Source organism: Hypomesus transpacificus, chromosome 4 (genome assembly GCF_021917145.1).
Source record: "Hypomesus transpacificus isolate Combined female chromosome 4, fHypTra1, whole genome shotgun sequence".
Lineage (NCBI taxonomy): Eukaryota > Metazoa > Chordata > Actinopteri > Osmeriformes > Osmeridae > Hypomesus > Hypomesus transpacificus.
The window spans coordinates 11,270,380-11,295,893 of NC_061063.1; the positions used below are offsets into that span (position 1 = coordinate 11,270,380).

The 25,514-nt window shown below is 46.8% G+C and overlaps 3 protein-coding genes across 3 annotated transcripts; all 3 read right to left on the bottom strand.

The window, feature by feature from the left end:
* Positions 1–2,576: 2,576 nt before the first annotated feature.
* LOC124467480 (G-protein coupled receptor family C group 6 member A-like) lies at positions 2,577–6,825 on the bottom strand. The gene is made up of 6 exons (XM_047019770.1): positions 6,399–6,825; positions 6,000–6,279; positions 4,999–5,763; positions 4,601–4,819; positions 4,305–4,431; positions 2,577–4,080 (listed from the first exon to the last, which is right to left on the bottom strand). The coding sequence occupies exons 1-6, from the start codon at positions 6,578–6,580 to the stop codon at positions 3,020–3,022; spliced, it is 2,634 nt and encodes an 877-aa protein (XP_046875726.1). The 5' UTR covers positions 6,581–6,825; the 3' UTR covers positions 2,577–3,019.
* Positions 6,826–9,909: 3,084 nt separating this feature from the next.
* On the bottom strand, positions 9,910–13,585 carry LOC124467454 (G-protein coupled receptor family C group 6 member A-like). The gene is given in 7 exon segments (XM_047019739.1): positions 9,910–10,187; positions 10,190–10,969; positions 11,198–11,324; positions 11,493–11,711; positions 11,902–12,666; positions 12,883–13,162; positions 13,282–13,585. Coding segments are annotated over 7 exon segments (2,628 nt in total). The 5' UTR covers positions 13,461–13,585.
* Positions 13,586–18,804: 5,219 nt separating this feature from the next.
* On the bottom strand, positions 18,805–23,560 carry LOC124467455 (G-protein coupled receptor family C group 6 member A-like). Its single transcript, XM_047019740.1, has 5 exons — positions 23,527–23,560; positions 20,765–21,510; positions 20,365–20,583; positions 20,077–20,203; positions 18,805–19,904 (listed from the first exon to the last, which is right to left on the bottom strand). The coding sequence occupies exons 1-5, from the start codon at positions 23,558–23,560 to the stop codon at positions 18,805–18,807; spliced, it is 2,226 nt and encodes a 741-aa protein (XP_046875696.1).
* Between the last annotated feature and the right edge of the window lie 1,954 nt (positions 23,561–25,514).

Sequence of the window (25,514 nt, forward strand, 5' to 3'; positions counted from 1 at the left end):
TTCAATGTTTCAGGAAAATAATGATGTCAGGTTTCTATCTGAGCCAGTGTTGAAGTACTCGACTCCGGTCACCTATTTAAGGTCTTGGCCTTGTCTCGGAATCGACCGCATTTTTACTCCGTCTTGTCTCGGTCTCTGGATTTTTTTTCGAGACTACAACTGCGGGAATATCACTAAATTGCCTGTGCATTGTTTAATTTATTTATTAATATCATTACTGTTATTGGATGTACAACGTCAAGCTTCAAATGCAACCAATAACGTAACTCATTTCTAATTACCCATCACCCCTACTCCCACCACAACAGTGAATGAGGAAGTTCGGCGAAACAGTTTGTGCGAAACTCTAGGCCAAATCAGCTAGAATTCGATTTGGTTACCTGAACCACAAAGAGTTTACAATGACGTCCAAAAAAAAGAAACCACACAGTTTATGGAAATTCTGCAGAGACGCTCACTGAGACGGCTGGCGTTTGGCCTACATCAAACTTTTACCCGGCATTTAGAAAGAAAACATTAAAAAAGGTAAGCTAGGCAAGTGACGCTAGCAAAGCTAGCTAACGTTTGCAATGTGCCTCGCCCTCTGTACCAAAACTCTTCAGAAATATCCTCCCCAATTATAGAGATTTAGCTATGTAACATATCCTACTGTATGTTTCAGGGCGTTAGTTTCAGTTGCTTGCTAGATTTTGTTTGTGATAACGAGCCAGGCCACATAAAGCTATGTAGTTAATGATGAATATAAAGTTATGTTACATCATGTCAGCTGCATACCTCTGCCTATTTCATAATGTTAAGTTAAGCGCCGCTGTAACACACTCCTTCACTTGGGTGAGAGAGAGATGTGAAAGGAGAGACCGAGTAATGCTAAGAAAAATAAGAAAAAAATTGCTGTTTTGCCTGGCCATAAGCACACGGCACTACTTAAAGAGTGCAATTTTTTTTGTTCAAACACTGTTACAGATCAAATCTAACCTATTACTTAATCAAACCCTACTGCTTGTGTATTTTGAATGGTCTGGTCTTGAACCGGTCTCGCCCTGTCTTGGTCTTGACCCGATCTTGACCTGCCTTGGTCTTGGTCTTGACTCAGTCTCGACCCCTCAAAGTCTTGGTCTTGTCTCGGTCTCGATACACTCTGGGCTTGGTCATGACTTGGTTTTGGTTTCGGTGTTTTTTACTACAACACTGGTATGAGCGGACTGTGGGTGTGTGTCCCGGGAATTTTCATCATTCCTGTTTGTCTGCAATAAATCCAATTATAAAACATTGAGGTAGAGATAGCAACTGTTCTTCAGTGACTCACCTCTTACCAATCAGTCTTGTCATACCGCCAACAATAGAACCAAACAGATGATCAGTGATCACCGTCAAACAGGATATAACTTTCCCTCTGGTGTGCCTTTGAATCCGGCAAAGACTGAGGCGAAGACTAGAGATGGGGAGGGTTTAGTGTCCAGGTGCAGGCACTGACGTTTTGGTTGTTTTCAACCAAAAATGGACAACCCCCAAAGTGTTCTGTCTGACCTGTAAAAAAATAGCTGTCTGGTGATACCTGTCTTGATTTTTTGTTGGTGTTTTTCTAGAGGGTGGTGTTTTTTTTAAATCAGTAGCAGTATTTCTGTGTTGTGGGGCTGGGAAATGGCCCTCAGCACTCTCCCCCTCCTTCTGTAGTTAGAGAGGCCTGCAGCAGAACGGTGAGGTATCGCTGGATGGTATCATTCTGTTTGGTATCACACTGTATGGTATCACTCAATAGACAGTCAGCTGGGAGACTATTCCTAAAGTCACTGATCAAGTCCTCTCCAGAATAAACAACTCTCTTTATTGTACTTTACTCATAACTAGGGATGGGCATTCGACTAAATTGTCTTAATCGATCGTCGGGAGAATTAACGATCGATTTTCGATTATTCATTAAAAAATGTATATTAAAATTCACTATTTTAAGTTTCCGCATTGAGATCTGTAGCTATTACAAGAAAAACAACTATTTCTGTAACTCCTAGAAGCAGCTAGAAGCCTGTGCTCAAACACAACTGACCCTCGGTTTTTTTCAGGCTAATTTAAGGCTTTTTTAAGGCTAACAAAGCTTCATAAAAACCTTCGCCCTCAACAATAGCCTACTTAAGGGTAGCATATCCATCTCGATGGACTTGCAGATCCGTTGGGTAATTTTCTCTGCTCGTTGTGCATCGCAGCTCCTCCGTGCTAGCACCGAGAGCAGGATGCACCGCCACTAACCAGGGTCAGACTTACGTTCTTCAAGTGGTACATCATTTGAGTCGTGGAGGAGTTGTATTTATACTCAGCTTTGCAGTGTTGGCAGTGAACAAAGTAATTTTTTAGTCAATATGGTCTCACGCTACACTTCGCCTTGACCTCTTCATGTTTACTTTTGAAATACATGGAAACTCGCCGGTAACTGAGTAGGCATGTGGCGTTTTGGTAAAATGTTTACTTGCTGCCACATAGCGAAATCCATTGCATTCCTTCAAGACTCACACTACGCAACAGAACACGCATTAGTTTTATCGATGAACAAATAATGTCATCGACTAAATTCTTAATGATCGATAATCGATCGTCGATTAATTATGCCCATCCCTACTCATAACATCAGTGTGGCAGCAACTTAGGATGTTCAAGATGACATAGGATGTTCAAGATATTCAAGCATGTAAAATATTTTGTGTTTTCAATATGAATCAAAAGGATTTACTGTATTAGCTCCCGAAGCAAATACCAACCCTCTTGAGGAGAGGAATTTACATTGTTGTACATAGTCAAATATACTTCTGTTTATTTACTGTACACATATAAATAGACAGTATACATTGGGCAGAATAAGAAGTTTGTAGCTTGTAGCATGTAGTTTGATGCTCAGGGTAGAGACTTGAGGGTTCAGCCGTTGTATCAGTCTTCCCCTACACCCTGGTCCCTCGCAGGGCTTAAACACCAGCAAGCTCTGGCTGATGAACTCAGGTGCTGGTGCATCTTCTGAGACATGTATCCCTGTTCAAGTATCCCTGGCTTCCTGCTGGGACCTGGCGGGGTGCGGTCGGTACATGTGGTCGGGGCAGGAGCATCGGGGAAGGCCGATGGTGAAAGGAAGACCCGTGGGTTTGTCCTCCGGTAAATCGCACTCAGAGACGGACACAGTGTCCTGGCCCCGGAAGGCGTATTTGTGCACATCCTGGATGAAGGCGTCCTTGGTGTTGTGCTCCTTCCGGAACAGGATGATGTAGCACTTGGGCAGGAAGTGACAGCAGATGATTCCGTAGGAGGAGATGAGGATGACCACCATCTCCACTGCCGGCAGGTACTTCCCAGATGTGGTGATGTACACAGGGACGAAGATCGCCCAGGAGATGAGGTAGAGGAGCATGCCAAAAGTGATGAACTTGGCCTCGTTGTACTTCTGGGGCAGCTTGCGGCCCTTGAAGGCGCAGAAGAAGCAGACCAGCGCCAGGACGGCGATGTAGGACAGCATCACGCCGAACGCCACGTGGGAGCCTTCGTGGCACTCGGCCAGTATTGAGGTGGGCTGGACGGTCAGCTTCTCTCGGGGGCTGCTCGGGAGGAGGAGCCAGAGGAGGCAGGTTAGGAGCTGCAGGGTGAGACAGCCACAGACGATGACGAGGGGCTGGTACAGGCGGCGGAACACCCGCCCAAGCGCCGGGTTGAACTGGAACGCCAGCAGGATCTTCAGCGACTTGACCAGGATGCAGGAGACGCACAGCGTGAAGCTCAGGCCAAACAGCACCTGGCGAACCTTGCAAGTTAGGTTGCTGGGCTTACCCACGAACACCATAGCACTGATGAAACTACCAATCAGAGACAGCAGGATGACCTGGCACAGCCCCCCTCCCGCCGCCTTCACCACGGGGGTTTGGCACTGGTGCAGGAACAGCGCCCCCACCAGGAGGGACAGGAGGATGCCCAGGGCGGCCAGCGTTAGTAAGACCACTGCAAAGCCATCGTCCCAGGAGAAATACTCCAGGGTTTTAGGGGTGCATCTGGAGCTGCCCTTCTCAGACCACTCTCTGTCAGTGTTGCAGGCCGGGCAGTGGTCCATGTCTGCAGGGCCAGAGATGGGGGTTAGACCAGAGAAATAGCCATGGAATAAGATGACATGCCGCACCAAATAGTGCGGACTATGAGGAGAAGGAGTTACAGAGTATCTACCCTTAGGTTATGACATGATGTGTGTGTCAGTGTTTGTGTGAGAGTGTGCGTGTGACGGTGTGAGTGTGTGTGTGTGTCTGTGATTGTGAACGTGTGTGTCGATGAAGAACGCCTGCCTGTGCTGTTGGAGTAGGTGTTCTCAGTACAGTTGATGCACTTGTAACAGCAGGTGTGCAGCTGTCCTTCAAATGTCTGCTTCCTCTCACCAGGAAGACAGCTCTCTGAGCACCTGGACACTACTTCCTGTGGACAGCACAGAGCACCACGTCACAAACCAGATTACAGATGAGTAAAATGAAGATGTAACTCACTGGGAAAGAAGAGATGATTTGTGTGTGTGACTGTGTTTGTATGGAAGTGGCACACACTGTGTGTGCATGTGTGTGTTTGTGTGTGGGGGGAGTGGCATCACCTTCAGGTCAGTGAGGTAAGCAGCGCGGGGAAGGATGGTGTGTGTAAAGCTGTCGTTCACAAGGTGGTACTCTGCCACAACGTCGCCCACTTGCACCTTCCCCTCCTTAGAATTCCAGAGAGTGACCACATAGCCCAGGTTGATTTCTCCACTCTTGTCGAAAAAATAAGTCTCCCCGTCCTGCTCAAATTCCATGCCCTGTTTCAAAGCTCTCCGGACCTAAATGAAATAAGAATACACTTTGTTTTTTGTTTTATTAAGAAAGAGATGTAACACAGCTAAATGTATCAAACAAACCAAAACAAGCAAAGCAATCAGAAAACGAGTTCTAGATCCATCTTGCTCCTTCATTTTGCTTTAGCCACCCCTCTGGTCTCAAAGTAAGAGCTGCAAGTCACCTCCCACGGCTCGATGCTTTTCTGGGTGCAGTTCCTGCTGCTGCAGACTCCGATCATGGCCTGGGCCAGAGCCCTCACAGCCAACTCCACGCTGAACACCGTCTGAGCCTGGCTCTTCTTACCCAGCTCTTCCAGGTCCAGCTCTCCATTCTCCAGGAACTCATCCAGGAAGGGGTTACGTCTTCTCTCCTCCTCCTTGGTTTCATTCAGTCTCTGCAGATACTTGCGGTAGGACTCCAGGTTGCTACTTTTAAACATGAAGCCTACCACCTTTCCGATGCTCTCCAGATCCAGGTTTCCCACCACATCTTCGGGAGTTGACGACCAGCCGTCGCTGGCCAGCCAGACCCTTCCTCCTGAGGCTGACTCCTCCTGCTTATCCTCCAGGGTCTTCAACTTCGGTAAGAGGAACTCCATGTGAGGGGCCATCACAAACGCCACCACCACCTTGACGCGGGGGTTTGTCAGGATGACGTTGGCGACCCTCGTCACAGCTGAGGAGTAGTTAGGGTCGCTCAGCGAGTTGGGGATGGTCTCCTTGAAGGCTACGCAAATCCCTCTCTCTGAGGTCTGAGCCAAAAGGGCGTCGAGGGCCGAGCGTCCGTAGTCGTTGTCGGCAATGACCAAGCCCACCCAGCTCCAGCCACTGTCCACCATCAGCCGGACCATGGCCTTGGTCTGGTACAGGTCACTGGGCACCGTACGCAGGAAGCCTGGGAAACGCTTCTTGTCACTTAGGATGATGGCGGTGGAGGAGTAGCTGATCTAGAAGGTTGTCAACATGAATTATTGGAAAATTGAGTATTGGAAACATGGATTATTTGAAAATTGAGTATTATAAACATTGATTATTGGAAAATGCATTATTGTAAACATGGATTATTGTAATATGGAGTTGTAAACATGGAGTGCTGTTCCAGGGTTGTACACATAGTTACTGTGACACTTAATCTTCTCTAATTCTACACTCTCAAAGCAGGATGGTCGGAAGGTATTTTTACCTGAGGAATGAGCTCCAGGTTCAGTTGCCTGGCAACAGCGATGGAGATTTCAGAGTAAGAAGCTCCGACAATGGAGGTGATGGGCGGGAGTGAGCCGCCGGCCGCTTCCCCTTGTTTGCGGAGCCCAGCGATGGCCCTCAGGGCCGTGGTGACGTCAGAGCAGGAGTCTTGGATGCGATAGCCCAGCTTCAGGCCAAGCCGGGACATGGAGGGAGACTGGTTGACTAACTCCACTGTGTTGATCATAGCCAGGCCACTGTTTAATGCATGATTATTAAACCTGTCAATGGGAAAAGGGAATTCAGCACTCGTGAATGGTCGCAGATTGTTATGTATTGAGCATACCCACTCACGTGGATACGTTTAAATGTTACACGTTTCTGTTTGTCGGGCACTCACCTCACACACTTAGCCACATGCGGAGGGACGATTGTGGTGTTTTCCTCCACATCATCGTGGAAAGGGAAAATACCCCCTATGATGATGTCACCAGCGGCAGTAGTCCCCTCATGCGTGCCACCTGTCAACCTTGGCAACAAAATTACAGACAGGAACAGTAACGGACTGATGCAAGTCACCATGATCTTCTGTATACTCCTCGGTGTCTCCCAACTGCGGCAGACTTTTATTTTTGCAGCTTTTTATCCATTCTTTCTGGTTCTTTCTGTTGGAGTCTTTCTCTTTTCTGGCTGCGTCTCTGCGTCTTCTCTCTCTCTGTCTCTCTCTCTCTGTTTCTCTCTCTCCCTTCCTTTCTCTGTCCCTGATTTCACCTGTGTATCCTTAACTCTCTCTCTGTGTCCTCCACAAGGTGTGGCTGGCAGACTGCTGCCTCCTACTGCCAGTATCTTCAGTTCAACACACCTGTTATCCCCTCCCACAACACCTCGACAGGATAGCCCCGCCCACCATTCTTGAGGGCCCGATTGAGAAATGGACTTGTTTCCAGACAATCATAAGATCTGTGTCTGCAGGTTAGGGTTAGGGTGACATCACTGACTGAAACAAGCATTACAGCCCTCTGAGATATCATGTCGCTTTGCCTGTGGGTGGGATTGGAATGGCTGTGTATAACAGTATTTGTTCAAACACCTGAGGGGCAAGTGTGGGGGTCAAAGAAGCGGTGAGTGTGTGTGTGTGTGGGGGGGGGGTGATCCTAACAATATGGTGGAATTTACTGAGTCAAGCTGAAAAATTTAGATGTCTGGACAGGGGTCAGGAGCAGGGCCAGAACCAGGATTGGGTGGTAGGTGGCCGGGGGTCCCTCAAGGATTCCTGGTTTAATGTTTCCACCCAGTTAAGATTTTATGAACGTCTCGAGAACAAAAACATGTTCATCCTCCTAAGGTATGAGATGCAACAGGTTCTCATCAGCAGATGGCAACATTGGGTTGATAATGTGTTGGCCTGTCTGGTGGCTGGGAGTTCATAATCTGTTAATCAGCAGACTGTCAGTGCTGCTACTGTAGCATTAAAGAGCCCTCCAGGTGAGCAAGAAATCTAAAAATAGAATACTGAGATATGCATGTGAAGTTAGTCAAGTGGCTGAGCGGTTAGGGAATCGGGCTAGTCAGGGCCGTAACTACCATTGAGGACACCGAGGTCGTGTCCTCAGTATTTTTTTTCGTATTTCTGTTTATTTTTTTGCTTAAATCGTGGTATATAAACTCAAAACAAAGTACACGTGAAACTGACTGCAGGACGATGATCTTGGTCTCCCACAAACCGTAACGTGATTTTATACTTGAAGAGCCGAGTAGCTCAAGAGTTTGGACATACGTGCTGCACGTCATCAACAAAACGTACTGTCGTTATGGTAACCACCAAACACAAGTCGGACGCTGATGTTACCGCCATAGACATACTACCTCTACTGTTAGTGAATAGCCTATGTTAGTTACAGTCACTGGAAGAGGAGCGCAGCAAACTAAACATGTAGCTAGGTTAAGAGAAGTTTAAGTGGCAGATGACTGTGAGAAGAAAGATTCATTTTCATGTGGAAATATTTGTATTGCAGCAGCGTACTACTCAGATAAGGAAACATCAAATCAAAGTTTGGTTAACTCCGTCAGTACCGGTTGTCAATCAATTTCCACCGGTTGAATCAACATTCATTTTGCGATTGATATGTCATTGATGTGACTGATTGAAAATGAAATTCAGTGGCAATTGGGAAATATCAAACTGACTCGCTATCGCTCGGTCGATACGTTCCAGCCTCAGTTTGATACAGTATTTCCCGGCATGACCAAACGGTCGAGTTTAGTAAGTAGTTTATTATATGGCAATTTTAGATTCTTTTCATTTTGTAAACGAAAATAAATGGTACCTTTAGGCTAATTGTAGCTAGCTCTCAAGTCTTCTCACGGTGTGTTTCATGTGTTGCCAAGCAACTCATTACTTTTGATAGAAAGCGGACAACATGGTTCTGCTAAAATTGCTTTAATTTCATCACAAAATAACGACACAAGTGATTCAAAGAGTGGTCTTCATCCTCACTTTCGATGACAAAGCTTTTCAGCATCATCTGGATAGTAAAACTCAGCAGCTGACTCATCGATATCGCTCATTTTTAAGCTGACGTCAGAGGGCAATACGGATCCGTATTGACCGGCGAGGAGGGCAATACGCGGCTGGGGTGACTACCCATTATCCAATCAGAACGCTCGTACTGTCGTTGCCATATAATAATAATTTAAAAAAAATTGTGGTAACTTGCCCTTACTTCATGAGTCCCATAAAGGTCCTTCAAAAAGCCTCAGAATGCCCCATGTTTACCTCAAAATTTCAAAAGCTCCACACCGCCCCATACTCAAAAGTCATAATGATGATGTTTTTGCTCCTTAAGACTCAATAAGAGAAAATTGCCATATTTAAATAATGTAATTAAAAAAAATTCCGGGGGAGCATGCCCCACGAACCCGCCTAGAAGTTCTGACTCATGACCTCAGTATTTTTTGGGCCCTGCGTACGGCCCTGGGGCTAGTAATCAGAAGGTTGCCGGTTTGATTTCCGGTCGTGCAAAATTATGGTGTGTCCTTGGGCAAGGTACTTCACACTACTTGCCTCGGGGGAATGTTCCTTTACTTACTCTAAGTCGCTCTAGATAAGAGCGTCTGCTAAATGACTGAATCTAAATGTGTTATTGTTTAATTTCATGTTGTAGTGTACCTCTCTATGAAACACAAAATCACATGAATTACACACACTGGGCTGTGACTTTGGCTACATTCAGAATCTCTGTAGGATGAAGGCTGTGAGTCATTATTAATCATGCATTTAGAAAATACAATGTAATTCATAGTTTTACATGAACACGCATTGCTCATTTGCATAGCTACCCAAATACAAAGACACACATACACACGCTCTCTTTCTCTCTCTCATGAATACAAATTCCTCAGACACACACAGATTGAAGAACAGGTTTAACCTTGTAGGCGTCCTCCAAACGACCATTGCTGTTAGGTGTCACTCTGTATGCTATCACTATATTGACAGTCATCTGGGACGCTATTCCTAAAATCATCGATCAAGTCCTCTCCAAACAACTCTTTTTATTGTACTTCACTTAGGGTTAACATCAGTGCGACGGCAACATAGTATTGTATTACTGTATTATCTCCCACCCCAACTCCCCTGAGGAGAAGAATTTACATTGTTTTACATAGTCAAATATACTTTTTAAAATGTACTGTACGTATATAAAAACGTACACATAGAAATCGACGGTATACATTGGGCACAAGACGAAGCTTGTAGCACGTAGTTTGATGCTCAGGGTAGAGACTTGAGGGTTCAGCCGTTGTATCAGTCTTCCCCTACACCCTGGTCCCTCGCAGGGCTTAAACACCAGCAAGCTCTGGCTGATGAACTCAGGTGCTGGTGCATCTTCTGAGACATGTATCCCTGTTCAAGTATCCCTGGCTTCCTGCTGGGACCTGGCGGGGTGCGGTCGGTACATGTGGTCGGGGCAGGAGCATCGGGGAAGGCCGATGGTGAAAGGAAGACCCGTGGGTTTGTCCTCCGGTAAATCGCACTCAGAGATGGACACAGTGTCCTGGCCCCGGAAGGCGTATTTGTGCACATCCTGGATGAAGGCGTCCTTGGTGTTGTGCTCCTTCCGGAACAGGATGATGTAGCACTTGGGCAGGAAGTGACAGCAGATGATTCCGTAGGAGGAGATGAGATTACCACCATCTCCACTGCCGGCAGGTACTTCCCAGATGTGGTGATGTACACAGGGACGAAGATCGCCCAGGAGATGAGGTAGAGGAGCATGCCAAAAGTGATGAACTTGGCCTCGTTGTACTTCTGGGGCAGCTTGCGGCCCTTGAAGGCGCAGAAGAAGCAGACCAGCGCCAGGACGGCGATGTAGGACAGCATCACGCCGAACGCCACGTGGGAGCCTTCGTGGCACTCGGCCAGTATTGAGGTGGGCTGGACGGTCAGCTTCTCTCGGGGGCTGCTCGGGAGGAGGAGCCAGAGGAGGCAGGTTAGGAGCTGCAGGGTGAGACAGCCACAGACGATGACGAGGGGCTGGTACAGGCGGCGGAACACCCGCCCAAGCGCCGGGTTGACCTGGAACGCCAGCAGGATCTTCAGCGACTTGACCAGGATGCAGGAGACGCACAGCGTGAAGCTCAGGCCAAACAGCACCTGGCGAACCTTGCAGGTCAGGTTGCTGGGCTTGCCCACGAACACCATGGCACTGATGAAACTACCAATTAGAGACAGCAGGATGACCTGGCACAGCCCCCCTCCCGCAGCCTTCACCACGGGGGTTTGGCGCTGGTACAAGAAGAGCGCCCCCACCAGGAGGGATAGGAGGATGCCCAGGGCGGCCAGCATTAGCAAGACCACCGCAAAGCCATCGTCCCAGGAGAAGTACTCCAGGGTTTTAGGGGTGCACCTGGAGCTGCCCTTCTCAGACCACTCTCTGTCAGTGTTGCAGGCCGGGCAGTGGTCCATGTCTGCAGGGCCAGAGATGGGGGTTAGACCAGAGAAACAGCCGTGGAATAAGATGACATGCCACACCAAATAGTGCGGACTATGAGGAGAAGGAGTTACTGAGTATCTACCCTTAGGTCATGACATGATGTGTGTGTCAGTGTTTGTTTGAGAGTGTGCATGTGACGGTGTGAGTGTGAGTGTGTGTGTGTCTGTGATTGTGAACGTGTGTGTCGATGAAGAACGCCTGCCTGTGCTGTTGGAGTAGGTGTTCTCAGTACAGTTGATGCACTTGTAACAGCAGGTGTGCAGCTGTCCTTCAAATGTCTGCTTCCTCTCACCAGGAAGACAGCTCTCTGAGCACCTGGACACTACTTCCTGTGGACAGCACAGAGCACCACGTCACAAACCAGATTAAAGATTAGTAAAATGAAGATGTAACTCACTGGGAAAGAAGAGATGAATTGTGTGTGACTGTGTTTGTATGGAGATGGCACACACTGTGTGTGCATGTGTGTGTTTGTGTGTGGGGGGGAGTGGCATCACCTTCAGGTCTGTGAGGTAAGCAGCACGGGGCAGGATGGTGTGTGTGAAGCTGTCGTTCAAAGGGTGGTACTCTGCCACAATGTCGCCCACTTGCACCTTCCCCTTCCTAGAATTCCAGACAGTGACTTCATAGCCAAGGGTAATGTCTCCATTCTCGTCGAAAAAATAAGTCTCCCTGTCCTGCTCAAATTCCATGCCCTGCTTTAAAGCTCTCAAAACCTAAATGAAATAAGAATACATGTTGGGTTTTTGAAAATATGTGAAAGATATATAACTGACAACACAGCTAAATGGATCAAACAAACAAACCAAAACAAGCAAAGCAATCGGAAAACAAGTTATAGATCCATCTTCCTACTTCACTTTGCTCAGCCACCCCTCTGGTCCCAAAATAAGAGCTGCAAGTCACCTCCCACGGCTCGATGCTTTTCTGGGTGCAGTTCCTGCTGCTGCAGACTCCGATCACGGCCTGGGCCAGAGCCCTCACAGCCAACTCCACGCTGAACACCGTCTCATCCTGGCTATTCTTACCCAGCTCTTCCAGGTCCAGCTATCCATTCTTCAGGAACTCATCCAGGAAGGGGTTACGTCCTCTCTGCTCCTCCCTGGTCTCCTTCAGTCTCTGCAGGTACTGGCGGTAGGACTCCAGGTTGCTACTTTTAAACGTGAAGCCTACCACCTTTCCGATGCTCTCCAGATCCAGGTTTCCCACCACATCTTCGGGAGTTGACGACCAGCCGTCGCTGGCCAGCCACACCCTTCCTCCTGAGGCTGACTCCTCCTGCTCATCCTCCAGGGCCTTCAACTTCAGTAAGAGTTGTGACATCTGATGGGACGTCAAAAACGCCACCAACACCTTGACGCGGGGGTTTGTCAAGATGACGTTGGCGACCCTCGTCACGACTGAGGAGTAGTCAGGGTCGCTCAGCGAGTTAAGGATGGTCTCTTTGAAGGCCACGCAAATCCCTCTCTTCGAGGTCTGACCCAAAAGGGCGTTGAAGGCCGAGCGTCCGTATTCGTTGTCGGCAATGACCAAGCCCACCCAGCTCCAGCCACTGTCCACCATCAGCCGGACCATGGCCTTAGTTTGGTAGAGGTCACTGGGCACCGTACGCAGGAAGCCTGGGAAACGCTTCTTGTCGCTTAAGATGATGGCGGTGGAGGAGTGGCTGATCTATAAGGTTGTCAACATAGATTATTGGAAAATTTCGTATTGGAAATATGGATTATTGCAATATGGAGTATTGGAAACATGGATTATTGTAATATGGAGTTGTAAACATGGAGTGCTGTTCCAGGGTTGTACGCATAGTTACTGTAACACTTAATTGAACTAATCTTCACTAATCCTAAACTCTTTCAAAGCAGGATGGCCGGAAGGTATTTTTACCTGAGGAATACGCTCCAGGTTCAGTTGCCTGGCAACAGCGATGGAGATTTCAGAGGAAGAAGCTCCGACAATGGAGGTGATGGGCGGGAGTGAGATGCCAGCCACTTCCCCTTGTTTGCGCAGCCCAGCGATGGCCCTCAGGGCCGTGGTGACGTCAGAGCAGGAGTCTTGGATGCGATAGCCCAGCTTCAGGCCAAGCCGGGACATGGAGGGAGACTGGTTGACTAACTCCACTGTGTTGATCATAGCCAGCCCACTGTTTAATGCATGATTATTAAACCTGTCAGTGGGAAAAGGGAATTCAACACTCGTGAATGGTCGCAGATCGTTATGTATTGAGCACAACCACTCACGTGGATACGTTTAAACATTACTTACACGTGTTTGTCGGGCACTCACCTCACACACTTAGCCTCATGCGGAGGGATGATTGTGATGCTTTCCTCCACATAATCGTGGAAAGGGAAAATACCCCCTACGATGATGTCACCAGGGGCAGTAGCTTCAGGTCTGCCACCTGTCATCCATGGCAACAAAAAAACAGATAGGAACAGTAACGGACTGATGCAAGTCACCATGATCTTCTGTATACTCCTCGGTGTCTCCCAACTGCGGCAAACTTTTATTTTTGCTGCTCTTTATCCATTCTTTCTAATTCTTTCTGTTGGAGTCTTTCTCTTTTCTGGCTGCTTCTCTGCGACTTCTCTCTCTCTCTGTCTCTGTCGCTCTCTTTCTCTGTTCCTGATTTCACCTGTGTCTCGTTGGCCCTCTCTCTGTGTCCTCCCGAGGGTGTGGCCAGCAGACTGCTGCGCTGCCTCCTGCTGCCAGTTGATGGACCGATTGAGAAACTGACTCACTTCCGTCAGGCAGAAGACAATTGACGATCATATGATCTGTGTCAGCAGGTGAGAGGGCAGGATCGGCAACGTCACTGACTGAAACAAGCATCACAGCCCTCTGAGATATCCTGTCTCTTTGTTTATGGGTGGGATTGGGATGGCTGTGTTCAACAGTATACCTTCTCCTGTCTCACTGCCTGTGCTTTGGGGTTAGGGTTAGAGGCAGGGTGTGGGTGGGATTGGAACGGCTGTGTATTACAGTATGGGTGGCAAGTGTGGGGGTCGAGGAGGAGGGGGGGGATCCTTACAATATTGTGGAATTTACTGAGCAGAAAAATTTAGATGTCTGGACAGGGGTTAGAACCAGGGCTGGGGGGGAGGGGGCGGGGGTCCTTCAATTCCTGGTTTGAGGTCTCCACCTAGTGGAGATTTTATGAAAGCTTCGAGAACAAAAACATGTTCATCCTCCTGAGGTATGAGCTGCAACAGGATTTCATCAGCAGATGGCGCAATTTGGTGAATAATGTGTTGGCTTGTCCGTTGGCAGGGAGTTCATAATCTTTTAATCAGCAGACTGTCAGTGCTGCTACTGTAGCATGAAAGAGCCCTCCAGATGAGCAGGAAATCTAAAAATAGAAGACTGAGATATTGCATGTGAAGGTATGTGTTACTGTTTAATTTCATGTTGTAGATTCAACCTCTTTATGAAACACAAAGACACATGAATCACACACACTGGGCTGTGTTTCGGGCTACATTCAGAATCTCTGTAGGATGAAGGCTAAGACTCATTGGTAATCACGCATTTCTAAAATCCCTGGGGGGTGGGAATGAGGGTGTGTGTAGGGATAAGGGTAAGGAAGAGTGCCCGGCAGAACTAGCTTTATCCTTGTGCCCAGTGTTGGTCCTTGCACATTTAGCACCCCGGGCATTCTACACTAAAAAAGTCAGGGAGGACTGCTTTTCGTAGAGCCTGCCTGCCGAAGATAGCCAGCATCTTGGATTTCTTTAACCGAGCCTGTTTGGTCATTTGCCTGAGAAAGCGACCTCGTTAGCAAGGCTAGTTTTGCCCGTTTCACTAGGTCAGGCTATATAAGGTCTCGGACAAGTTTTGTGCATGGAACGTAAGTTAATGTCAAGACCTGCATCTGACATTAAATAAATATTTTCCAGATTAATGACAGCCATGAGGTAAGTGGCACTAAAATGAGTGCTTTAGCTAGCTGTTAGCCACTTAGCTAACAACTCGCTACCTAGTCAGAGTAAACGACCACCAAAATCCTACATTTTATTTTGTTTTCATAATATTTAAATTTCCCATGATTAACTATAAGTCCTTGGTTGCCAGGTGCCACACTTTCACATCATTTACCCATATAGCCACATAAGCATCCGTACTCTTGAAAGCTATCCCCACTGTATGGGGGGTTATGCACAAGCAACCTGGGTTGAGACTGGGTTGGCACAAGATAAATGTTTATAGTCATGGAAAGTCAATTGGGGCAAGCCCAGGGTGATAATAAGGGACAAAAGAAAACTGGGGTTAACAAATAAGAATCAGAGCCAAAATTGAAATGTTCTCAAGATATTTCTGTCTCTCTCATTCAAATGGGCAGTGCGAGATCGGTCGTGCATATGGCGGTGGTCTGTTTGGAAGTGATGAAGGTGGCAATGAATAGGGGGGAAAAGTTAGGACGAATCTAAGAACGGACGATCCCAAAAAATAGGTAAAAAGTAATATGAAACTGCATTATATCCTAACATATAAACCATCTTCATTGAGTATATATGTTCCATTTATAATAAAACAATTAATGATCTCTTTGTTTTTACATGTGTTTGGCAATAAAAGTAAAATATCCCCATCGACAAGGCCGGATTAACCATTGGGGCAACTGCACTTGCCCAAGGGCACATGACACCTAAGGGGCCCTGGACAACGTCAACTAAAATGTTATATCACGTTGTGAATGCAGTGCTTACTTCCCTTAATGTGAGCACTTTATTGCAACTCGTTCGATCAAAATATTATGTTAAATCACGTGTGTAGTCTAGTAGCTGCCTGCACAAATGCCGCTTGCGGGTTGCCAGATCCACGCCGCGGACACTGCGAGCGAGAGTCACAAGAGCTGCAGTTGGAGGAGAGGGTTCTATGGGGAAAAGTAGTGTAGCAAGATGGAGAAGCAGTTAAGCGGGAGTGTTAAAAGAAAATTGAAAAGAAAGGGGGGTATCGAGAATTGTTGCCCAGGGCACAGAAAATTGTGAGTCCAGCCCTGCCCATTGACCAAAAAGTAAACATCCATATTGACCCACGACCCCCATGTATTAACATGAAATCGTTTGTTCCTGCCTTAGCGCACTTATGTGTTTAGGTGCTGTCAGTAGACGCGCTAGCCGCCAGAAATAGTGATCACAATGTTTCCAAGTTTTCAATTTGTAACCCAGTTTTTCACCAAAAAAGTGGGTAGCCAGTCTCTGTGGTATTAACCTGTTGGCTTAATGTCCATAGTGAAATAAGATAGCTAGCTACAGACTAGTGTTAGCCTACATTTCATCAACATGTTAAAACGGAAACGTTTGGCAAAATATTCATATAAATCATTGTCCCAACTCAATGCCCTATTACCAGACTTAACAACAGATGTCAGCAGCAGCACCCCAGTCTCCCAATAACTGTACTCCTCCCTGTCCCATTGAAGAAAAAATTTGTAACTTTGTGTTAACGACATGCCAGTTAGCATCATTCCAGGGAGTGTGTGGGGATTTCTCTCTCTGGGGGAGATGCATGGTGGATGCAGATTTGACTGTCAGGTACAGGGAGGCTTTTGTGAGGGCACTGGTCAGCAGTGATGATGACGATGTACACATGCATGCAGACTTGCAGGTACAAATCACAATTGCAAGCCTTTAACTAGAGTTATGTAAAGCTTTTGACGGGACAGCGAGGTCCTAGATTTGTGGTGACAACAGCTGCACACGGGGCCCCAATTCGATTTTTTTTGTCATGGGGCCCAAAATTCCTGGCGGAGGCCCTGCGGGGAAGGGACTAGGTGGAGCAAGTTGGAGATGACAGAATTCCCAGGCAGGTGTCAGGGTGGTGATGCAGTGCTCTCAGAGTTTCTGTTGAACCATTTCTGAGTTATGGTGCCCTTGGAGGGTTTGTTGTCACATGACTCTGGAGTGTAATGCTGGGGACACACTAAACAATTTTTTTAACCTTATAAGATTTTCAAACTGTGAGAGACCACAAACATGAGGACAAAAATCCTAGATTTAGCCGTTTAGCTCCTACAGTGTGTGGTGTGCCATGATTTGACAAAGACAGCACACCACACACAATCAGATTTCCAACCAGTGTCCCGACTGTTAACACAAGAAATCTCGCAAAATCTGTCGAGATTTAAGAATAAGCATGGCGGACTATATGCAGGAAGAAATTGCGATAATAGTGTTTGGAATTCTTTTCACAGAAAATTTACAGAAAAAAGAAAAGGGTTTGCTGTTGCACAAATCAATTCCATTTAACTTTGTGTTGCGCCGTGACTCTGTTTTTTATGCTTCTGTCTTCTCTCAGCTTGCTTTCTGATTGGATATTGTTTCGTTTCACGTGATAAACTGAACAGACCCAGACTGGACTGAACCAGACAAGCTGGTTCAGTCCTCTGAACTTGATGACAGGGAAGTGTGCCCAAGGATTTTCACAACAGCGGACCACAGTCTGAATCATACTGCATGTAAATCGAACAACTGATTCTAAATAATCTAGCAATGGATGCTTTGTTTTATTAATCAATGAAGGTCTGTATGTCATACGTCAACCAGTAAGCATTCCATATGTAATTTAATGGCTTTGTCTCACCCTAGCAGGAGAAGGAGGGTAAGGGTGCTGAGGGCCATTTCCCAGCCCCACATCACAGAAATACTGCTACTGATAAACACTTCTCCCTGTTGGAACCCCCTACCACCAGAAAAAAAAAAAATAACAACCAGACGGATTTTTTTACAGATCAGTCAGAACCCTTTGGGGGTTGTCTATTTTCGGTTGAAAACAGAACCAAAAATGTCAGTACATGCACACTAAACCCTCCCCATCTCTAGTCTTCGCCTCAGTCTTCGCCGGCTTCAAAGGCACACCAGAGGGAAAGTTATTTCCTGTTTGACTGTGATCACTGATCATCTGTTTGGTTCTATTGTTGGCCGTCTGACAAAAAAATTGATTGGTAAGAGGTCACTGAAGAAGAGCTGCAGTCTCTACCTCAAATGTCTCATAATTGGATTTATTGCAGACAAACAGGTATGAGTCCTGGGAATTCCTGGAACTTTTGACACACACCCACACACACATACCTACACACATGTTCAAATCACAGTTCGCTTAGTCAGGTTAGGCAAGGGCACAACTCTAAAAGTGACAGGTACATGTTGAAAGCCGACAACATAAGTTTCCTGAAACATTTCAATAATGGAACTTTGCCTATTTGGAATGCCTCACACAGTGAAACCTTTTGAGTGAAATAGAAAAGACCAACCCCCCTATACATTACTCTCGTTAGAGAGGCCTGCAACACAATGGTGAAGTATCGCTGGATGGTATCATTCTGTTTTGTATCACTCTGTATGGTATCACTCAATAGACAGTCAGTTGGGAAGCTATTCCTAAAATCACAGATCAAGTCCTCTCCAGAATAAACAACTCTCTTTATTGTACTTTATAACACCAGTGTGGCAGCAACATAAGATGTTTAAGATGACATAGGATATTCAAGAAATTCGAGCATAAAAAATCATTTGTTTTCAATATGAATAAAAAATATTACTGTATTAGCTCCCACAGAAAATACCGACCCCTCTGAGGAGAGGAATCTGCATTGTTGTACATGATCAAATATAATTTTGTTTATTTACCGTAAATATCAAAACATTTACACATAAATAGACGGTATACATTGGGCAGAAGACTAAGCTTGTAGCTGGTAGCATGTAGTTTGATGCTCAGGTTACAGACTTGAGGTTCAGCAGTTGTATCAGTCTTCCCTCTGGTCCCCCGCAGGGCTTAAACACCAGCAAGCTCTTGCTGATGAACTCAGGTGCTGGTGCATCTCCTGAGACGTGCATGCCTGTTCAAGTATCCCTTGCTCCCTGCTGGGACCTGGTGTGGTGCCGCCAGTATGTGTGGTTGGGGCAGGGACATCGAGGGCACGCTGATGGTGAAAGGAGGACCTGTGCGTTTGTCCTCTGGTAAATCGCACTCACAGGCGGACACAGTGTTCTGGTCCCGGAAGGCGTAGTTGTGCACGTCCTGGATGAAAGCGTCCTTGGTGTTGTGCTCCTTCCGGAACAGGATGATGTAGCACTTGGGCAGGAAGTGACAGCCAAGGATTCCGTAGGAGGAGATGAGGATGACCCCCATCTCCACCGCCGGCAGGTACTTCCCAGATGTGGTGATGTACACAGGGACGAAGATCGCCCAGGAGATGAGGTACAAGAGCATGCCCAAGGTGATGAACTTGGCCTCGTTGTACTTCTGGGGCAGCTTGCGGCCCTTGAAGGCGCAGAAGAAGCAGACCAGCGCCAGGACGGCGATGTAAGACAGCATCACGCCGAACGCCACATAGGAGCCTTCGTCGCACTCGGCCAGCATCGAGGTGGGATGGAAGGACAGCTTCTCTCGGGGGCTGCTCGAGAGGAGGAGCCAGAGGAGGCAGGTGAGGAGCTGCAGGGTGAGGCAACCACAGACAATGATGTGGGGCTGGTAGAGGCGGCGAAACACCCGCCCCAGCGCCGGGTTGAACTGGAACGCCAGCAGGATCTTCAGCGACTTGACCAGGATGCAGGAGACGCACAGCGTGAAGCTCAGGCCGAACAGCACCTGGCGAACCTTGCAGGTCAGGTCGCTGGGCTTGCCCACGAACACCATGGTGCTGATGAAACTACCAATCAGAGACAGCAGGATGACCTGGCACAGCCCCCCGCCTGCCGCCTTCACCACGGGGGTTTGGCGCTGGTGCAGGAACAGCGCCCCCACCAGGAGGGACAGGAGGATGCCCAGGGCGGCCAGCGTTAGTAAGACCACCGCAAAGCCATCGTCCCAGGAGAAATACTCCAGGGTTTTAGGGGTGCACCTGGAGCTGCCCTTCTCAGACCACTCTCTGTCTGTGTCACAGGAAAGGCAGTGGTCCATGTCTGCAGGGCCAGAGAAGGAGGTTTGACCAGAGAAATAGCCGTGAAATAGGATTACATGCCACACCAAATAATGTGGACTGTGAGGAGGTACTGAGCATCTATCCTTAAATCATAACATCATGTGAGTGTGACAGTGTGAGTGTGAATGTGTGTGTCGATGAAGAACTCTTGCCTGTGCTGTTGGAGTAGTGGTTCTCCGTACAGTTGATGCACTTGTGACAGCAGGTGTGTTGCTGTCCTTCAAACGTCTGCTTCCTCTGACCAGGAAGACAGCTCTCTGAGCACCTGGACACTACTTCCTGTGGGCAGCACAGAGCACCACATCACAAACCTGATTAAAGATGACTAAAATGAAGATGTAACTCACTGGGAAAGAATAATTGATTTGTGTGACTGTATTGGTATGGAGGTGGCTCGCAATGTGTGTGTGTGTGCGTGTGTGTAGGGGGAGTGGCCTCACCTTCAGGTCTGTGAGGTAAGCAGCGAGGGGCAGGATGGTGTGTGTGAAGCTGTCGTTCACAGGGTGGTACTCTGCCACAATGTCGCCCACTTGCACCTTCCCCTCCTTAGAATTCCAGAGAGTGACTTCATAGCCCAGGTTGATTTCTCCATTCTCCTCAAAACAATAAGTTTCCCCATCCTGCTCAAATTCAAAGCCCTGCTTTAAAGCTCTCAGGACCTAAATGAAATAAAAATACACGTTGGGTTTTGAAAAGATGTAAGAGATATGCAACTGACAACACAGCTAAACTGATCAAACCAAAACAAGCAAAGCAATCGGAAAACAAGTTATAGATCCATCTTCCTCCTTCACTTTGCTCAGCCACCCCTCTGGTCCCAAAATAAGAGCTGCAAGTCACCTCCCACGGCTCAATGCTTTTCTGGGTGCAGTTCCTGCTGCTGCAGACTCCGATCACGGCCTGGGCCAGAGCCCTCACAGCCAACTCCACGCTGAACACCGTCTCATCCTGGCTCTTCTTACCCAGCTCTTCCAGGTCCAGCTCTCCATTCTCCAGGATCTCATCCAGGAAGGGGTTATGTCTTCTCTCCTCCTCCTTGGTCTCATTCAGTCTCTGCAGATACTTGCGGTAGGACTCCAGGTTGCTACTTTTAAATGTGAAGCCTACTACCTGCCCGATGCTCTTCAGATCCAGGTTTCTTGCCACTTCGGGAGTTGACGACCAGCCGTCGCTGGCCAGCCACACCCTTCCTCCTGAGGCTGACTCCTTCTGCTTATCCTCCAGGGCCTTCAACTTCGGTAAGAGGAACTCCATGTGAGTGGACGTCACAAACGCCACCACCACCTTGACGCGGGGGTTTGTCAGGATGACGTTGGCGACCCTCGTCACAGCTGAGGAGTAGTCAGGGTCGCTCAGCAAGTTGGGGATGGTCACCTTGAAGGCCACGCAAATCCCTCTCTCTGAGGTCTGAGCCAAAAGGGCGTCGAGAGCCGAGTGTCCGTAGTCGTTGTCGGTGATGACCACACCCACCCAGCTCCAGCCACTGTCCACCATCAGCCGGACCATGGCCTTGGTCTGGTAAAGGGGCGGGGGTCCATCAAGTATTCCTGGTTTGACGTCTCCACCCAGTGGAGATTTTCGAAAGTCTCATGAACAAAAACATGTTCATCCTGCTGAGGTATGAGCTGCAACAGGATTTCATCAGCAGATAGCAACATTGGGTTGATAATGTGTTGGCTTGTCCGTTGGCCAGGAGTTCATGATCTGTTACATGTAATCAGCAGAAAGTCAGTGCTGCTACTGTAGCATGAAAGAGCCCTCCAGGTGAGCAGGAAATCTAGAAATAAGACTGAGATACTGCATGTAAAGTTGTGTTACTGTTTAATTTCATGTTGTAGTCCTCTCCAGAATAAACAACTCTCTTTATTGTACTTATAACATCAGTGTGGCAGCAACATAGGATGTTCAAGATGACATAGGATATTCAAGATATTCAAGCATATAAAATCATTTGTGAATATTATTTTTTTTACTGTATTAGCTCCCACAGCAAATGTCAACCCCCCTGAAGAGAGGAATTGTTGTACATAATCAAATATACTTTTGTTTATTTACTGTAAATATCTAAAAATGTACACATATAAATAGACGGTATACATTGGGCAGAAGACAAAGCTTGTAGCTGGTAGCACTTAGCTTAATGTTCAGGTTAGAAACTTGCGGTTCAGCATTGGATACAATGGATTATTGTAATTTGGAGTTGTAAACATGGAGTGCTGTTCCAGGGTTGTACTCATAGTTACTGTGACACTTAGAGTTTTTTACAATCGTTACGACAGTTTTTTCAAAACCTTAAACAAGTTTTCTAAACTCTTAACGCACCAACACACCTATCACACACAATTGACAAAACAGTTAATTTCATGCTCAAAATCACACATTGTAAACTAAATTCAAACACTAATTGTCATAACACAAAAATACACTAAACATTACACCATGTCTAACAAACACTAACACACGTTCTCTTTTCACAGGAACTTTTAGTCAATCATGGCACAATGTCATAAAAAAAACACTAACATCAGATGGAATTACAGAAACTGCATTCATTTATGCAGGTATGTGTCAGGTCTCACAGTATATGGATTATAGATTATGTTTGCAAAGCAGTTTCTTTTGAAGCCTCTCTACATTATGTTTTGATGTAAATGTATGCATTTTGTATCTTTTGCAGCAGAAATTCAGAACAAAAAATGAATCACCCATCTCAGAGTAGCTTTATAGAATGTGCGGTTACTGTATTGAAAAAAAGAAGACAGAAACATAATTGCTGCAGTAAAGGCTTCATTTGCAACAGGACTTTACTACAAGAAATATGCAATATAGCTTCCATTTACAGTATTACCCTAGCTCTGGCCCTTCTCTGAGCGCCACCACACATTCTAACTCCTCTCCCTTTCCCCACTCCTCTCCCTTGTCCTGGTACTTGTCTTCCTCTCCCTTGTCCTGGTACTTGTCTTCCTCTCCCTCTTCCTTGCCCTTGTCCCACTCCTCACCCTTGTCCTGGTACTTGTCTTCCTCTCCCTCTCCCTTGCCCTTGTCCCACTCCTCTCCCTTGTCCTGGTACTTGTCTTCCTCTCCCTCGTGCAGGCACAACTGTATACTTACTTTCTTCGTGTTGCTATATATTGTTCTTTTTCCAAACAAGATCAGCCCAAAGAGGTCCTCTTTATATGTACTGTAATAAATGTAGGTTTGTTCGTGGAGCAAGAAATTACTGCCAAATATGTCAGACTGAAAGAACACAGGTACAAGCTTGTAACAATATAACAAGGTTTTTATTAAGTCAGGACAAGGGTTCTCTAAAACTCATAAGCTGGGGTGGAATACTCCAGGGCACAACGCAGGCTACACAGGCATTCAAGGAAGCTGGGCTCTCTGTGGACCACACTCCACCCTCCCCAATCATGTGAAAGCACACCACTCTCAAAGCTGGGCCAAACCCCCAGTAAACACCCCAACGTCACTGCACTCTCGAAGCTGGGCCAAACCCCCAGTAGACACCCCAACGTCACTGCATCCTGGCACTCACTCAAGTTCAAGTTCGAACGCATACCTTCACTATGTCACTCGTGTATAGGGGAGCCCCAACTACCCACTCTGGACGGTGCACTGCTCCTCGCACCGTGTCATAGCGATTGTAGAAAACTGTAATGTAAACCTAAAGTGTGTCTTTGTCTGTATATGTATCATATATAACTTTTAAATGAAAAATAGAGCTCTTACATGTCCATGGAGACTTTACCTCAGCCTTCATTACAGTTATCCCACACAAACTCTCAGTAAAGCTCCTCACTCTGGGTCTGACACCGGCCCTCTGCAACTGGGTGCTGAACTTCCTATCAGGCAGACCCCAATCAGTCAGAGTTGGCAACCGCAGTTCCAATACAAGGCCTGTGAGCACAGGGACCCCCCAGGGCTGTGTACTGAGTCCCCTGCTGTACACCCTCTTCACACCCGACTGTGTGGCCTCCCAGGGAAACAAGTTTGCAGATGATACTACGGTCATTGGAATGATCACTGGTGGGGCTGAGACAGCGTACAGAGGAGAGATAGAGGAACTTGTGGCCTGGTGTCAAAATAATACACTCTCCCTGAACACAGACAAGACCAAGGATATGGTTATCGACCCAAGGAGGAAGAAGTTGCAGCACATACCACTGTACATGGGTGAGGCCGAGGTGGAAAGAGTGACCTTTCAATTCCTTGGAACACACATTAGCGAGGATCTCACCTGGTCTCACAACATACTCCAGATCATGAAAAAGGCTCAGTAGAGGCTGTACTTCCTGAGTACAGCCTCAGGAAGCCGAGGAAATTTGGCATGCCAACCAAAATTCTCAGGAACTTTTACAGAGGCACGGTCGAGAGCATCCTTACCACATCTGTCATAGTGTGAAATGGACACTGTACTGCCCAGGACAGGAATGCACTCCAGCGTGTGATCGAAACAGCACAGTTCATCTCAGGAGCAGCATTCCCCTCAGGACATTTACCCCACCAGGGTCACCAGGAGAGCACAGAATATCATTAAGGACAGAACACACGCCCAGCACTGACTCTTCTCGCTGCTGCCATCAGGCAGACGTTACAGGAATCTGAAATCCAGAACAAAGAGACTAACAAGCTCTTACCACAAACTTTGCTCTAGGCATTGGAGGCCGGTTATAACTGATAGACGAGTAATACGTAAGGAACTCATGGGCTATATCCAATAACCAACTAAGGACATTAGAACACTGGGTAACACTTTAGATGAGCTCACCAAATTCATAATTTATCAACCAATTTGTTACCTATTAGTTAACAGTTTGTTCACCATTAGTTATTAATTGTTTATATAAAATGTATCATTAGTAAAGCATTTGTTCACACAGTTAGGGTTTGGATTTAGGGTTAGGGTTTAAGTTTTGGTTAACGTTTAGGGTTAAGGTTTAGGGTTATGCTTTACTAATACTTTACTAATGATACATTTTGTATGAACAATAAATAACTAATGCTGTACAAACCGTTAACTAATAGGTAACAAATTGGTTAATAAATTATGAATTTGGTGAGCTCGTCTAAAGTGTTACCGAACACTGCAACCCCTGAGTTACGTTGGCAGAAATATTAATCTATCAAGCATTGCACAGTCAGTCGGTGAACAAGTTTAAGAAAGCTTTATTGCTTGCGGCCGGCCCACAAGGAGACAAAAACATCACACGCCATTGTGCTACAAAGTTTGTCTGCTAGCATGTTGTGCTAGCTAGCCATTTACAGTAAGCAGTCCCACTCTTTACAGTCATTGGTTAAGACAAAGGCATGCAAATGTTCCATGGCTCTTCTTCATTGGTTCCTTGCGTATACGTGGTGCGTGTGTGTGCGTGCGTGTTTGAGTGTGTGCCTGTGTGTGCCTTTTGACCCCTGTAAGCTTGACCACATGATTCACCCAACACAGATAAGGCCAGACATCTTTTATGGCCTTTCCAGTAAGAGAGAGTGGTCAGCCCTTGTGTACATATGCCGCATGTTACCCAAAGTTCAGATTTGGGGGTAGGCCTCTCTCTACACACAAGGAATGCTGAACACAGAATCATTCTTATAC

Bases quoted from the DNA above. Each gene is read 5' to 3' on its own strand.
- LOC124467455 (XM_047019740.1), bottom strand. From the start codon at position 23,560: ATGACACGGTGCGAGGAGCAGTGCACCGTCCAGA. The intron at 21,511-23,526 runs GTGGGTAGTTGG...TTTGTTCATGAG, and splicing joins GGAGCAGTGCACCGTCCAGA to ACTTTCGAAAATCTCCACTG. The intron at 20,584-20,764 runs GTGACTTGCAGC...TATTTCATTTAG, and splicing joins AAAGCATTGAGCCGTGGGAG to GTCCTGAGAGCTTTAAAGCA.
- LOC124467480 (XM_047019770.1), bottom strand. From the start codon at position 6,580: ATGGTGACTTGCATCAGTCCGTTACTGTTCCTGTCTGTAATTTTGTTG. The intron at 6,280-6,398 runs GTGAGTGCCCGA...TCCCATTGACAG, and splicing joins CATGTGGCTAAGTGTGTGAG to GTTTAATAATCATGCATTAA. The intron at 4,081-4,304 runs GCAGGCGTTCTT...CTGGCCCTGCAG, and splicing joins CACCTACTCCAACAGCACAG to ACATGGACCACTGCCCGGCC.